At 27.1% G+C, this 14,771-nt stretch overlaps 1 protein-coding gene across 1 annotated transcript in view; it reads right to left on the reverse strand.

The window, feature by feature from the left end:
• Positions 1-11,258, reverse strand: part of LOC111640005 (sodium bicarbonate transporter-like protein 11) — a 221,667-nt gene extending 210,409 nt beyond the window's left edge. Inside the window, exons 1-2 of the mRNA XM_023386005.1 lie at positions 11,164-11,258; positions 6,287-6,735 (exon numbers count right to left, since the gene is read on the reverse strand). Of these exons, the coding sequence (XP_023241773.1) occupies positions 6,287-6,572 (286 nt within the window). The 5' untranslated portion in view covers positions 6,573-6,735; positions 11,164-11,258. The remainder of the gene's footprint in view (positions 1-6,286; positions 6,736-11,163) is intronic.
• Positions 11,259-14,771: the final 3,513 nt, after the last annotated feature.

Raw genomic sequence — 14,771 nt, forward strand, 5'->3', positions numbered from 1 at the left:
CAATTTGAAAATAGAAAATAATTGTAACGAATGTGACGACATTCGTTACAGTTATTAGTTGTAAGCTGTTGGTGTTCGAGCATCTAAACTCGAATATTTAATTTAAATGTGTTCATTACTCATTAATATAATGAAAACTTTTATATTTCGAAAGTTTTCAAAACGACTAATGTAATCATTTCAGTCAAGCTGGGAATTTATTACTCGTAGAGCTCAATTCATGGTATAATAAATATATTAGTCACATATAAAATATATTTTTAAATTGTTCTAACTTATAATTTATATTTAGCTTATTAATTTTATATAAGATTCTAGGTCATAAGAATTGTAAAAAGAGCTGTATTTCTATCGTTTAGAATTTTTTAACCTCTTTTTTATTTTATTATTATTTAAATTTAATTAAAGAAACAGATTTAGCGATTAAAAATATATTATTACATTATTTTAATTCAATTGGTCTTGTCTTATGGTTTAGTTTATGCTTTTATTTATAATTATCGTAAAAATTAGTTAGTAATTATTTTAAAAATATAGAGTAAATGTAAGCATAAATTCATATCCTTTATATAANAATTAGGAAAAGATTTTTGGAAAATATTTTAGTTTTATTTATAAAATTTGGCTTTCTCTAGTTTCTAGGCTATAAATACTTTTTCAATCATTTTTTTAAAGATAAAGAAATATTAAATTTTATATGTAGTTAGAATACCTTCGTTTAAAACTAAATTTTCTGTTATTTTTCCTCTTGGAGTTAAACTAAAAGCGTACTTACCGCGTACTTAAAAGCGTAAAAATTTTCTATTCTTTTAAAAATGTTTTTAAAAAAATGAAATTTTTTTTTATTCTACAATAACATTCCCTTACATCTCATAAACAATTTTTGTTTTCAAACAAGTCATTGTTCACGCAAAACACGAATCAGGGAATATTACTCAAAAAGTTCAAATTCAGCATTCAGAAAATGCTTAGTAGAAGTGTTACAACGAATTTTCATTTGTACTTTATGAAAGCATTTCAATAAATAAGGGAAAGAAAGAGTAAAATTTACAACGTGTCTTTTGCATAATCTGTAATTGAATGCATTCTTTATTAATAGCTGCATTAACGGCAACTGTTTAAGGATTGCAAAGTGATTTTAATTGTTAAATTCCACACCATTTCTGAGCAGGTATTTAAATCTTAAATTAACATTTAATTGCCACTTTACTGTCAACATATTATAACTTTTATGCTGTAAAATCGACAAGCTTGATTTCACTCACTGACTATTAGTCTTATATTAAAAGGTAAAGAAATAAATGCAAGATAAAAATTAAACGCGATATATCATTTAAACATTAATTTCACACATCACTTTTATAATATTTTTCTTTTATTAAGTAAAGTGTGCTTGTGCAGCATCTTCCTTCTCGAGTATCGTTTCATTAGCTCCTCACGAGTAAAAGCATTTATAAAAATTTATTAAATATATTAATAGTTGTTTAAGAAAACAGGAATTTATAAATTAATTTTCCATACTAACTATCGAATACAAATCCAATTGCTTTATTTTATTTTTAATTAGTGATTAAGTGAAGGACTATCAATCATGTGATTTGTCACTTCAAGATGTCCAAAGAGACTAATCGCCTTTCTCTGCTTGTAAATAACTATTTAAGCACCTGAGTAAAATAGAAACAAACAAGAAAGAAGAAAACCTAAGCAATAACTTATCGAAAGTTAGAAATTGGAGAAGAAAAACTCGTTTATAGAAGTTTTCATTTATTAAAAATATATGGAATGTTATCTCGGACATAATTTACAATCAGCTTGTTAAAATTTTAACAACTATTTGTAAAAGATGATGAATACAAAAGCACAAAGACAACACAAGGAAAACTAGATGATCCATCAGCACTCGTTAAACCTGCCATTCTTTATTAATTTCCTGAAATTCTAAAATATTTCTTCTTAATTAATGCTGGGATTGCAGCTACTTTCAATAAATCAAAACTGGAATAAAATCGACTGTTTAAATTTCACTTTTGCATTTACGTTATAAATTTATGCAAAAAACAAAAAGAAAGCAATAAACTTTAAATATATATATATACAGTATATTAACCAGATTTAATTTTATATAGAATGTTTATATTTCCATTTAATAATATAGAAATGACATCAAAGAAATGAAAAAATTTATCAAGAAATTGATCAATCAATCAAGTCAAATTTTGCTGCTTTATCTGATTCATCACTTCTGCAAAGAAAGAAAAAAAAAGGAAAAACAAAACAAAAAGATTTTTCTTATCTTCGATTTACTTAAAAATCATTTCAATTCAAGAATATCTTGAAAAAATGAACCGTAACGAATCGTGACAACGTTTAACCTTTTAAATTTACCAGTGTTCAAAGCTAAATACTGTAAATTTCTGATGTAAAAACATCTTAAAATAGGCATTAAGTGTAAAAATAATTTAACATAATTTTTGTAATAACATTTAAATTTGTTTTTTTTTTCCACCAAAGATCTCTCTCTCTCTCTCTTCGGTACGAAACAATCTACAACTGCTCATTTATTTAGCATTTATAATTATTTATACATATTTATTAAATAAATATATATGTGAATATTAAATATTTTAGTCAGTTTTGATGCTAATTTTATTAAAATTTAAAAATTGAGTATAAAAATCGCTTTTCATAAAAATTTAAAAGAAAAAAAAATCCATTTATAGAAAGCAAGATAATGATCTTCTTACAACAGCACATTTAATAAATATAAATATATATATGTATTACAGTACATTATCCAATATCTACTTATTTATCTAATTCTCTTTCCCTGTTATTTTGAATATTAGTTTAAAATGGATAAAATCGTACTACAATATTTCTTTGATTTATTTTTGTAGAATGAAGGCGACTTAACAATTTGTAGAATTAATTATAGATTTAAAATTTATCTCGAATGAAGAGATAATATTTAAATAATCTGTGATTCATTTGACTTAACAAAACATTAATACATCTTAAAATTGAAAATTTAACTCTTTCTCTCTTTAAAATATTTTAGTCTCGATTATTACTCAATTCATTCCTATTTGCATAAAGACTAAACGTAGTTTATTATAAATTTGTTACTGGATATTTAGCTACCAAATAAAACAGGAACCTCATCTAACGCCTTTGTAGTACTTAGGTTATGATTGTCTAAACAGAAAAACCTACTAAATGTATTTATCAGCAGTTACCAAAATAAGAAACCCCTGATATCTATTCTGCAACAAAATCCATGTCCCAAAGTGCCCTGATAGCATTAAGTTCACTCTCAAAAGTTAACTGGTACTGTGTTTAAAAGCAATACACTGCAGTTATATAATGTTTACAGCATAATATATTATAATACACGAATTTTAGAAATTCTCTTCATATGCATAAGTTGTGATAAAGATTTTTAAATTAATTTTAGTTGTCTACAAACATGATTATACATATTGATAATATATATGTACTGTATATAGTGAATTAACAGTGCAAACTACAAACTAATATTCCCCTCCCCGAAATTAGCTGTAATTTCTACAAATTAGCAAGTTGTAACAGTATTTCTTAAACTAAATTTTCATATTAACAATGTATTCTGATATTAATTAATTAAAATGTCTTTAAAAAGTAAATTAAAATCGCTAATTAAGAATAAAACATTAATATTAATTTTTTCAAATTATAAAGAAAAATAGACAAGTAAGAATATTATTATTTCTTCTAATGTCTTAATATCATAGTATAATTTGCATTGATTCTATTAAGCATATTAATTTCATTTGATATTACTTTTCTCTAATTAATTACTTCATTAAAAAAGTCAATTAATTAATTTAATAGGTTAGTTTTATTAAGAGAATATTTGCATTAATATAGTCTAATCTTAACATATTTGTAGGCATATTTTAAAAAATTTGATCTGAACACACTTTTAATTGAGGAAACAATAAAAAAATTTATTTTTATATACCGTTTTTAATTATCAACTTTTAAGTAAACGGGATTTTGTTCAGTGGCTATCAATTTTACCAAATTTTTTCATTGCATTATCTCTGCATTCGAGACAAAATCAATCGATGAAGACATTCTTTCTTTTATTTAGAACAAAACAGATTTTTTCTGATAGGAAAAAAAAACGGGATTTTTAAAATGTTTTTCGAGACCAAAAATCCATTTTGGTAGTTTCAATTCGTAGAAAAGAAATATATGATGTGGAAAACGATCGCTTTATCTTCAAAAATCCCTTCTTCTTCTAACAGTTTAGAATATTGTAATCTTATTTATTGTTAACTTTTTTTTTTAAATTAAACAAACGTTTCCCTCCTCCTCTAGTTTAACTCCTAAAACTTAATTACCTTCTCCTAATATTTTTTACCACTATCTGATTTATATATTTAAAAAAAATTAAATTCTGATTATAATTAAAATGCAATTACTCTGAAAATAATTTTTAAAAAATTAACTTAACTTAAATTAACTCTCCGAAAAAATTAAATAACGATAAATTTATTACAATTTTTCCTTAAAAAAAAAGCATAAAATATTTGAAAAATATGAAATAAGTAAATCCTTTAAATACAATTTTACTCTTCATAGTAACTAGCTCATAATATGATAAAATGTAATGCGTTTTATGTTTATATCGTTCATAAAAACAAATTTACGATAATAAATCAAAAACTATGGTTATAGCCTATTATATATCCAGATTTTCCTGATTATAATCCAGATTTTAGAGACTTAAATCGGGATTAAATGATCAAAAATAATCTTCATCAAAACAAGATTCGTAAACAAACATCGACCCTGAGAACAAGAAAAAAAAAAGAGAGAGAGAGAGAGAGAGAGAAAAGATCACTTATATAATAAATTACATAGTGTATGAATAATTATATAATGAAAATTAAAGAGAGGAATTATATAATCCAAGAAGCAAAAATATCTATTGAATAAAATCCTAAAAAGGTATAAATTGTATTTCCGTATTGGCAAAATCCAACCTCTTCCATTGGTACAAGCGACAGCCTCGTTTCAGTCAAACCCTTTTATTGACGGCCAAAATAATCGATATCTAGTATAACACCAAAATACGGCAAGCGAGACAATTTCGAGATGCAATAAATTAACGATAGAAACTTAATTTTTAAAATGAAAACCCCCCGGAAGATTTTCGAGGGAAAAATATAAAAATCAAAATCGATTAAAGAAGCTTCCAATCGAAAATAATATTGCGAAAAGTTTAAATTAACAATTCGCATCGAGTCCAAAGTCAAAAACCTTACTCCAAACGAAACTTATGGGAACAGGGCCAAACTTCCACTAGTTGAAAGTGTGTAGAACACCAACAGAAACGATGCCATTTGTCATAAGATCGTGTTGCGAAAAAATAAAATAATAAAAAAAAAGAACAAACAAGTGGATTTTTGTGCCACTTTTTACGAGGGGACTAAACGAAATTATTTCCGACATGTGTGAATCATACGGTGTTTATATATCTATATAAAATATAAAAGAAAAATCTTGAGTACGATAAAGCAAAGATTTTTTTTCGAATGACAAGAATGATGGACATAAAATCGAACTATGAAGCACAAAATGATAATTCTGCTTTATATTCAAAATGGCGACGACTTCTCCCTTTCTATCACTATAGGTGTCGCAATTAGAGCTATCACCTACAAACAATTTCATTCTAGTTGCGACTCGAGTTTATAAATAGCAATAAATAGCAAGAACGATGCTCATCGATCGCTTGAAGATTTGCATCATCAGCTGTTTTAGCCTCATCATAAGTGTATACTCAATGATATTTTTTTCAAGCTTTATGTATAGTAAGATATATCTATATAACTATATAATTTACAAATGAGAATGATATTCATGACTTCCTATAAAACTTTTTATAATACGCGTTATATAAGTAAATTTAATTTTCATTTTAAAACTCTTGAAAAATTTACTTCTTTTGAGTTAAGAAATTCTATGGAATTCAATTGAAAAACTAGAACTGGTTTTATCCAGTGCAATTCCAAGAATGGGTTGCTAGTACGTTGAAAACTGATTATCCATTTATAACCCTTTACGTCTCTATGCAAAAGTTAAGACTGTGCAGCATCCCATTTGCAGATAGCTTGATTACATTTTTTTCTTCGATGTACAGCACATATTTTATTTAATTATTAAATCTGACATAAAAAGATCATTTACAATATCTTCTACACTGCGGCTCATGTGACGTAACAAGGTATGTACTTACTGTACACAACTCTCCATTCTCCGTCCTTGTACTTCCATCGGAATTGGCGAGTAGGTCTTCTGTTACCTTCCAAACCACCGTAATGACGCAGTGACTCTCGAAAAGAACCCCTGACACGTCTCACACTCATTTCACAAAAATAGAGACGTCTGCGGAATGGTTTTAGACCTCTCTTAGACACCAAAGACCATAGAGGTGAGGGTAAAGATGCAGGCGTCACAGAGGTTGATGCGGCAGTTCCTACTCCGATCTGTGGCCAATCGATAACATGCGCTGTGTGCATCATACCTCGCTCGTTCACAGATCTCCTGCAGAACACTTGTTGCCATGGTTTCCTGGAGTCATTTCTACTTGTCCAATAACAGGATCCATCCAGGGGTGGCGCAGATTCGCATACGAAATGGATACTAGTCTGATTTGCATCTCTGTTTTTTCTTCTATGCAAATGACTAAAGATATGAAAATTTATTATTAAGTTGCTTTCTTTAGCTCTTTTTTAAAAGAAAGGAATGTAATTTTTCCAAAAACTAACATTTTTCAAAAATGTAATTATATTATTTAACAAATTACGCTACAACAACTTAAACGAGACGTTAAACAATAAATTTTATTTAATTATTAAGAATATTTCTGTGATGTTTTAAGATTTCACATAAGATTTAATAAATTTATGTTTAACATTAAAATATTGTTAAATAAAATAATTTAATTGGTCGTAAATAATTTTTGTTATTAAAAATATCATTCATTTAAGAAATTTTTAAAATATTCAACATAAAACTTTTCTATTTACATTTAATGATCTGTTATTCAAATAAGAGGAGATATTCATTAAGTATTTTAAACTAAAGAGTTAAGAAATACTTGGAAAGCAAGTAATGACTTCATTAAATTGATTTTATCTGAATATATCTAGTGGCAGACTTTACATCAATCAACTTTGAGAGAAGCTAAACTGTTCTTCAACATTTTGCAACTAAACAAACGGCAATCAATGCTCCTAACAAGCACAAGATTCAATCCAAAGTTACAAACTAAAACATCCTTTATCTAGATTAAAAAAGGAGAGTATTGAGTATTATTTGGATCAGTTTTGAGTAAACTTATTCTTTTCTGGAAAGAAAATATATAACAAATTTTGTAGGTAAAATGTTAATTATAAAATGCTTCAAAAATTTATATCTTTAGAAAAAACAAAAATATGAAATTTTATCGGGTTCCAACACCTTCAAATATATCTTTGATTTTAAGGTCCAGGAACCAGATAAATCTATCCTTGATTCAGTAATTATTATTTTTGAGGAAATTATAATACAATATTTATATGCGTAATTAAAATAATAAAAATTTACAATTTTTAAAGAATCTCGCACAATGTTTCTACTAATTTCTGAAAATTAAAATAAATATAACAGAAAAATGGACTGGATGATATAATCCTTAATCATTTTTGCTTAGTATATTCAATCTGTATTGAAGTGCCAAAAAAACCCTTCTGTTCTCTCATTTTATTGACTGATGCCTTCATTTAATCACATTGATATTCTGTGTCCACTCCTGACCGGATTGAAGTAGTGGAAAACAAGCATTTTGTTTTCCTCGTATCAAAATTAATATGCAGGTTATAAGATTTTTCTTTCATGCGTTTCGAAACTTTTATTATTTAATTTGGATATAAAATCCCGTTATCCTTTATTCAAATTTATTATCTAATAAAATCCAGTGTAATATTCGGTCAAATTTTAACGTTAAAACTTGAAATTTTGCCAAAATAACAGTATCTACAGGTGAACAAAATCTAGAAATAACATTGCCAAGTAACGTATTTGATGGTATTAAATGAAAACGTCAAGTATTGATTCGAATTCTTAAGAAAATACCTTCTATCAGAGTATTTGCGGTGATAAAATTGTCTAGTATCCAAACTAGTTATTAAATGCCTGGCAAAAATATTTGTAGTAGATTTTATGCTTGACGCTTCAAATTTATCTAAATAAAAACCCTTTAAGATATCTTCATAATTTACGTATTCAAATCTTTCTAACCTTAAATAGTAAAATTATAATTATTTACTCTTATTTAGACCTTTCAGCTTACAATAAAAAGGCTTTCATTTCTATTTTATAGTTGGTTTAGCTATAAATGAGAAGTAATCGACATAAATCTAAAGTCGAGTCGTAGCAATGGACTTTTACAGCTTTTCTTTGTTTAACTCAATCCTAATTGTTTAATTCAGAAAAAATCATGAAATTCTGCAAAAATATTTTCCTGTTATTTTGATGCCCCAAGCTCCAAATTTCATTTAATGATTACATAGCTTCATAAGATATAATAATAGTTATAATAATATAACTGAATTTCATTAGACATTTTCACTTATCAAATATTTTTATATCCGTAATCAAAGTGAAGGTCACACAATTCGGAGAATATACTGGCCACATGCCATACTTATGAATGATGCGCGTAAAACTGTAAAACCAGAATTTATATATAATAATTTGTCACCATCAAATTTGAGGTCCTGCCAAAGTCAAAGACTTCTTTACTCTTAAAAAAAACAAAGGGAAAGAAAACATTTAAAAAACTAGTTGCAAATTTTTGATTATTGTATTCGATATTTAAAAAAAAGTTTACTTATTTTTAGCATCTGCTTTAAAATATGTAAACATAAAAAAAAACTGTTCAAAACTGTCCTATTTTTATGAAACTTGGAACGAATAAGGAAAAGAGAAAAAATTAGAATGAAATTTTTAAGGATAGTATTACTAAATTTCGAAAAAATTCTGCCTATACTTAAATTTATCTCTTCCCATTTAAAAAACAAGCAATTCTCGTAATTAGCATGTTTCTTAAATTTTCTACATACTAGATGAAGTTTGCGAATGCAAAAATTAAAAGCAAATCTAAAATTAATTTATCAGGACCATGTGTAATATTAAAAAAAAGGGATTAAAAAACCAAAATTATTTTTCATAACATAGTTCATTAATTTTTACAATATAGGTACAGTACGTAGAGTAACACAATACAGTAGACAAGAGAAAAACTAAACGAATTAAAAATATAAGTTATTATTTTTCCTTCTCAAATGGGGGTTAAATCCCCAAAATCTCCTCGGTGTGTACGCACTTTTGGTCCATGTACATTCACTCTTTTGTACAGTTTATTAATTAAATAAAAACTTATAATTTATTATGAATTTCAATTATTGTATTTTTTTATCCCTATGACACTTTTAAATTATACCAAAACAATCCTTTAGAAAATAAAAATCATTTTCTGAGACAGATTGCACGCATTCAACAGGACTATAACTTACGAGTTAGAGTGGAAATTTAAGCTTATAATCCCACCTAATTCATCAATGTATTTTTAGTTATGTCGGGTCTTATTTGAAATTCTAATTCGAAAGCTGTTTAGCTTATAGGAGACAAGCTTGTTGCATTTTCTAAACTAATTGTACAGTACCTTCAGCTAATACACAGACAGAAGCCTGCTTTTCTAAAATAATTGTACCTTCATACACAGAGAGAAGCCTGTTGCATTAATTCCTTAATGTCACGAATTTATAACAGATATGATGGAATAGTTTTGTTACATTTATCTACTTTAATAAGTGTAATTGTTAAATAATATCTGAAGGAATAAAATGACGGAATGTTAGTGACAAGCCAACTTTTAAGTAAGTCTAAAGTCGGCTATACACAAACCGGTATACCAGAACAGGAGGGTCTGTTCAGTATATGTTCTGTACTGATAGAAGATACACAGTGTTCAGTGGAGTACTCAGGATTTAATCTTGGAGGAAGCCAAGTTAAACTTATAGAAAACTTTTTAACGAGAATTCAATAACATTTCAACCTTGTGAGATAACTTTTTTAAAATAACTCTTTCCGCCTTGCGGGCACTAAGAGAGTATCTTTTAGCAAGCCCGTTAAGAGTTTGGCCAGGCCCACAATGGGACGCCGGGTGGTGAGAGACGGGGTCCGACATATCTGGACGGACCAGTGGCGTACTCAGAGGTAATAGGATTAATAGTAGTTTTTTTAAATATTGTGTTGTGTTTTCTGTTTCTGAACAAAAAGGTTTATTAATTAGGAAAAGATTTTTGGAAAATATTTTAGTTTTATTTTTTTTCTTTGGAAAGTGCCAGGACCTCTTGCCCACCTCCGGATACGTCATTGCATATACATACACATCATCAGTGGCGCACCCAGAAGGGGGCTAAGGTGGTACCTTCCAAAGAAAACGGAAAGAAAATCTAAAAAATTTTTCAAAAATCTTTTCCTAATAGCCTTTTTTTTTGTTTATATTGTATCGTGTATTCTATTTCCACACTACTTATGAAATAGCGCTTACATAAGGTGGGAATTTTATTGAATTCGCATTAAAACGGTCAACTCGGCTCCCCAAGATTAAATCCTGAGTGCATCACTGTGTATATGTATATATAGTATACGCCGTATCTATCTCTACAGTATTTACATATGACTGTATATATATGTATAAGACATAACTGATATGCATGGGAATTGTGCACTTAGTTTTCATTTATGACTTTATTACGTTACCTTCTCTACTTAAGAAAGTAAGAAGGTAAGTCGTTTAGAGCCAACAAGAAGAATGTTAATTTAATTAAGGTACAGAATATACTTCTAATGTTTGTAATTATGTGAGTTAAATTCATAATATAACATATTCCTCACATTTCGACTCTTGAAATTCAATCAGAAAGATAACTTTTGATGTGAGAAAAGGAGCAGACGATCGAATCGCACCAAAAAGTTGTATTATTCAGTATTAAATCGTGTTATGTTTCTCTCTCTTCTGCTTTAATAATTAATTATTCAAGAAGATAAACATTAACCACTCACGTGTTCTATTATTCAATTATTTGGTTTTTCCGGATATAAAACAAACTTGAACATTTCGCCATTTTTCGCGCTTCTAACTTCACAACACCATCTAGTGGTCATTTTCGAAATAATTTAGCAGACGATAATCGTATTTTTTTTTTTACAAATTGTATTGAAAGAAATACTTGTTTATACGATAAAAGTATTCTTACCAATTAATTTATTTACAAAATAATTCAATTAATAATAACAATTTAATTAAAATTTTTTTGGACCGATTAAGAATCTCCAATCAAATTTGTATGCTGATTGGTTAGTTTAAAAATATTTAAATTTTCAAATATACGTTCTTGTCTCATTAGCGTGTATCACACGTGTAAATAAAATAAGATTTAAATCTTATATCCGAAAATAGTTATCACGGTGCTTGATCCTCGGATGTAATATAATTCTGTATTAGTTATTTAATGCCTGTTCCTAAAATATAACAATATCTAAATAGGTTTTAATTAATTTTAAAACGTAATTATATTTAAAATTGAGGGAAATTTAATAATATTTGGAAGTTTAATTTTTTTAATTATAAAATCTTTTTAATTTTTAAATAATTATGCAATTGTAAATTACATTAAAATTTTAAAATGATTATAAAATTGTTCTAATTAAAATTGCTTTCGTTGTTTTTTTAGTAATTTAATCATGAATATTTTCTCAAAATTTATTATTTTAAATAACTTTTATTTGTAATTAAAAGTTTAATTATAATTTAAAAATTCGCTTTAATCTTAAAAGATTTTGTATCAAATTCGTACTAATTTTGATATTGGTCTTTATAGTTACTCAACCTTTCTCACTTTTCTCGAAATGATATCACATAACGCGATCTCCGAGAGATCGCGATCTACCAGTTGGGAAGCGAATACTTAAAAGCATTTAAAAAAACGTCTTTTTTAACTAAAAATTTTATATAATTTTTTAAATAATACTTTCCAAGAAATTCTATCATAACATTGCTTAACTTTAGTAAGTTACAAGTGAAAAAAATATAAGATTTTGAAGGGTATTCACTAATTTTAATAGAACTTTTTACATATACAAGTCACCTCTCATCTTAAATATTTAGTCTGCTTACAAAGACAATTGTGGCTTTGTTGAAGAAATTTCTTCAACTCTGAATATAAAAAAATAATAATAAAATTAAATAAAATGTAGTAGTTAGGATGGTGTCAGTAATCAAACAAGAGAGTTTAATTAATCGAATTTTCGCTTCTTTTATGTAATAAACTTTGAAATAATCGCATCCTACTCATACTTGGTTTCGTCTATCAAAGAATCAGCCATTTCGCTCTTTCTGTTTTGGTAAATTAGATTTGAAAAACGAATTTAGTGCAAAGTAGAAGGGAGTGTCTGTCTCTCCCGTCACATTGTTCAAATAATAATCTTTATTTTGTCAAGAGAATAAGAGAAAAATATATATACGTTTGAAAGACTTACCTTACTTTTACAGTTCGAAAATTAACATTTTTCGCATAAAAATTCGCCTTTAAAAATAAAATTTTAATTATTCATAAATGTTGATGCGTTTAGCAATATAAAACTCAACGCAGTTTATTTATTTAGAATTCTTTACGGTTCATAAAATTAAAATTATTACTTGTTTCTTCTTAAGATTATGTTAAGTTTTAAATAAGAAAAATTGTATAAAGTTAATGAATAAACAATGTACAAAGTTTTAACTTAATTTAGAATAAATATTTGTGTATCTTTCTAATTTTTTTAACGTTTTGAAAGTAATTGAAATCGTGCATTAAGCAATTTAATATTTCTTGCAAAATTAATTTGTCTTTAATAATAAAATTAATTTTTAAAAAATTAAAAATTTTTATTAATAATTTTCTTAATTGATTTAACATTAATTTATTCCTTGTTGAAAAATCTATGCAAATACATTTCATTGATAAAAGTAGGCTAAAATTTACATGAGAAATTAACTTATTCTTTACTGCAATAATCCTGGCCTTAAAATAAACTTAAAAATTAATAATGATACAGGCAACAATGTTAAAATGAACTAAATCGCTCTAAAATTCCACATTTGAATTTTAAGTAAGTACAGTGGTACCTCGGTATACGTCTGCTTTAGAATACGTCCTGTTTGGACGAAACAAATTTTGCTCGGTATACTATTTAATTCAATTATACGCGCCATCTATGAACAAACAGCACTATCGGTGTACTAGGCCAGACTAGACGTTCGCAGTGCCACAGTTTATAACTTTGTTAAATTTCTTCTGATTTTAATTTGTAAGCAAAATTTTATTATTTTTATTAATTATGAATTGCAAAATGGCAAATGAAAAGCAACAGAAAACTAAAAAAAATGACTAGAATCACAATGGAACTGAAAAAAGAAGACTATTGAGAAATACAGTAGAGCGTCGTTTATCCGAAAGAATTCCAGTTGGCACATTTAAATTTTCGCTATTGCTGTGGCGCTGCAATTTTTGGCTATGTCTTGGACTACTCAAATATTTTACGTTTTTGATACTAAATTAACTTCTGAAGTATATTGAAAAATATAAAAACAATAAAAAATTATATTTATTTTGTTTGTACAAAATAAATAAATAATTTTTAATGATACAATAGCCACGATTATTATTTTAAAAACTTTACGTTAGGCTTAAGATCAACGAAAATTCAACGCAAAGCGACACGCAACAGAGAAAAATTTCAGGATGAAATAGGTTAATATATTTTTTCGTACATAATCGGTTATCCGAAAAATAAGTTATCCGAACAACTCCAGTCCCCAATTGATTCGGATAAACGACGCTCTACTGTATGAAGATGGAATGCGTGTTCGAGATTTTAACTGTTACATACCGTATTCCGAGAACGACAATCGCGAAAAATAAAGACATTAAATCTGCTAACGTTGCGAAAGAGGTTAAATCAATTTCTAAACAGAGTCGATCTCTGTTTAGAAATTGATTTAACATTATCATGTTTAGAAATTGATTTAACATAGACATTAGATCATGTTAAGAAATTGCTTTTGCTTTAGATAACTGAAAAACAGTGTGCTAGAGACAGCGTATCAGAAGCAATTATTTGCGAAAAAGATGCATGCTGATCTCATGAAAAATCAAGTAGGAAAGCGAGGTGTTTAAAGCCAGCCATTTTTTTTTTCATGAGAACGGATTAATCATTTTTACATTACTTCTTATGGGAAAGGTTGGTTCGGTATCCTTCATATTCGGTATAAGTCCAAACATCAGGAACGGATTGAGGTCGTATACCGAGGTTCCACTGTATAATAGAACAACAATTTTATATTATTCGGTTGTAAAATTTGTACACTGACGCATATTTTACATAATTTATCATCAATTTATCTAAATGCTTAATAGTCTAGGAAAAAATTTGTTAATTCATGATAAAATTTGAGAAGAATAATAAGTTATAAACAAAAGAAAATATCACTAAAAAATTAGTATGAAACCGGCGGTTCAACCCTAATGAGGTTGCAAGAAGAATTAAACAAAAAGAAAAAAAAATACATAAAACAGGAAAAAATAAAAAAAAGTCCCACACTACGCTACTATCGATAATTACAAATAAAT

The sequence above is a fragment of the Centruroides sculpturatus genome, unplaced genomic scaffold (genome assembly GCF_000671375.1).
Source record: "Centruroides sculpturatus isolate CEXI.00-Female unplaced genomic scaffold, Cexi_2.0 scaffold147, whole genome shotgun sequence".
In the NCBI taxonomy this organism is placed as follows: domain Eukaryota; kingdom Metazoa; phylum Arthropoda; class Arachnida; order Scorpiones; family Buthidae; genus Centruroides; species Centruroides sculpturatus.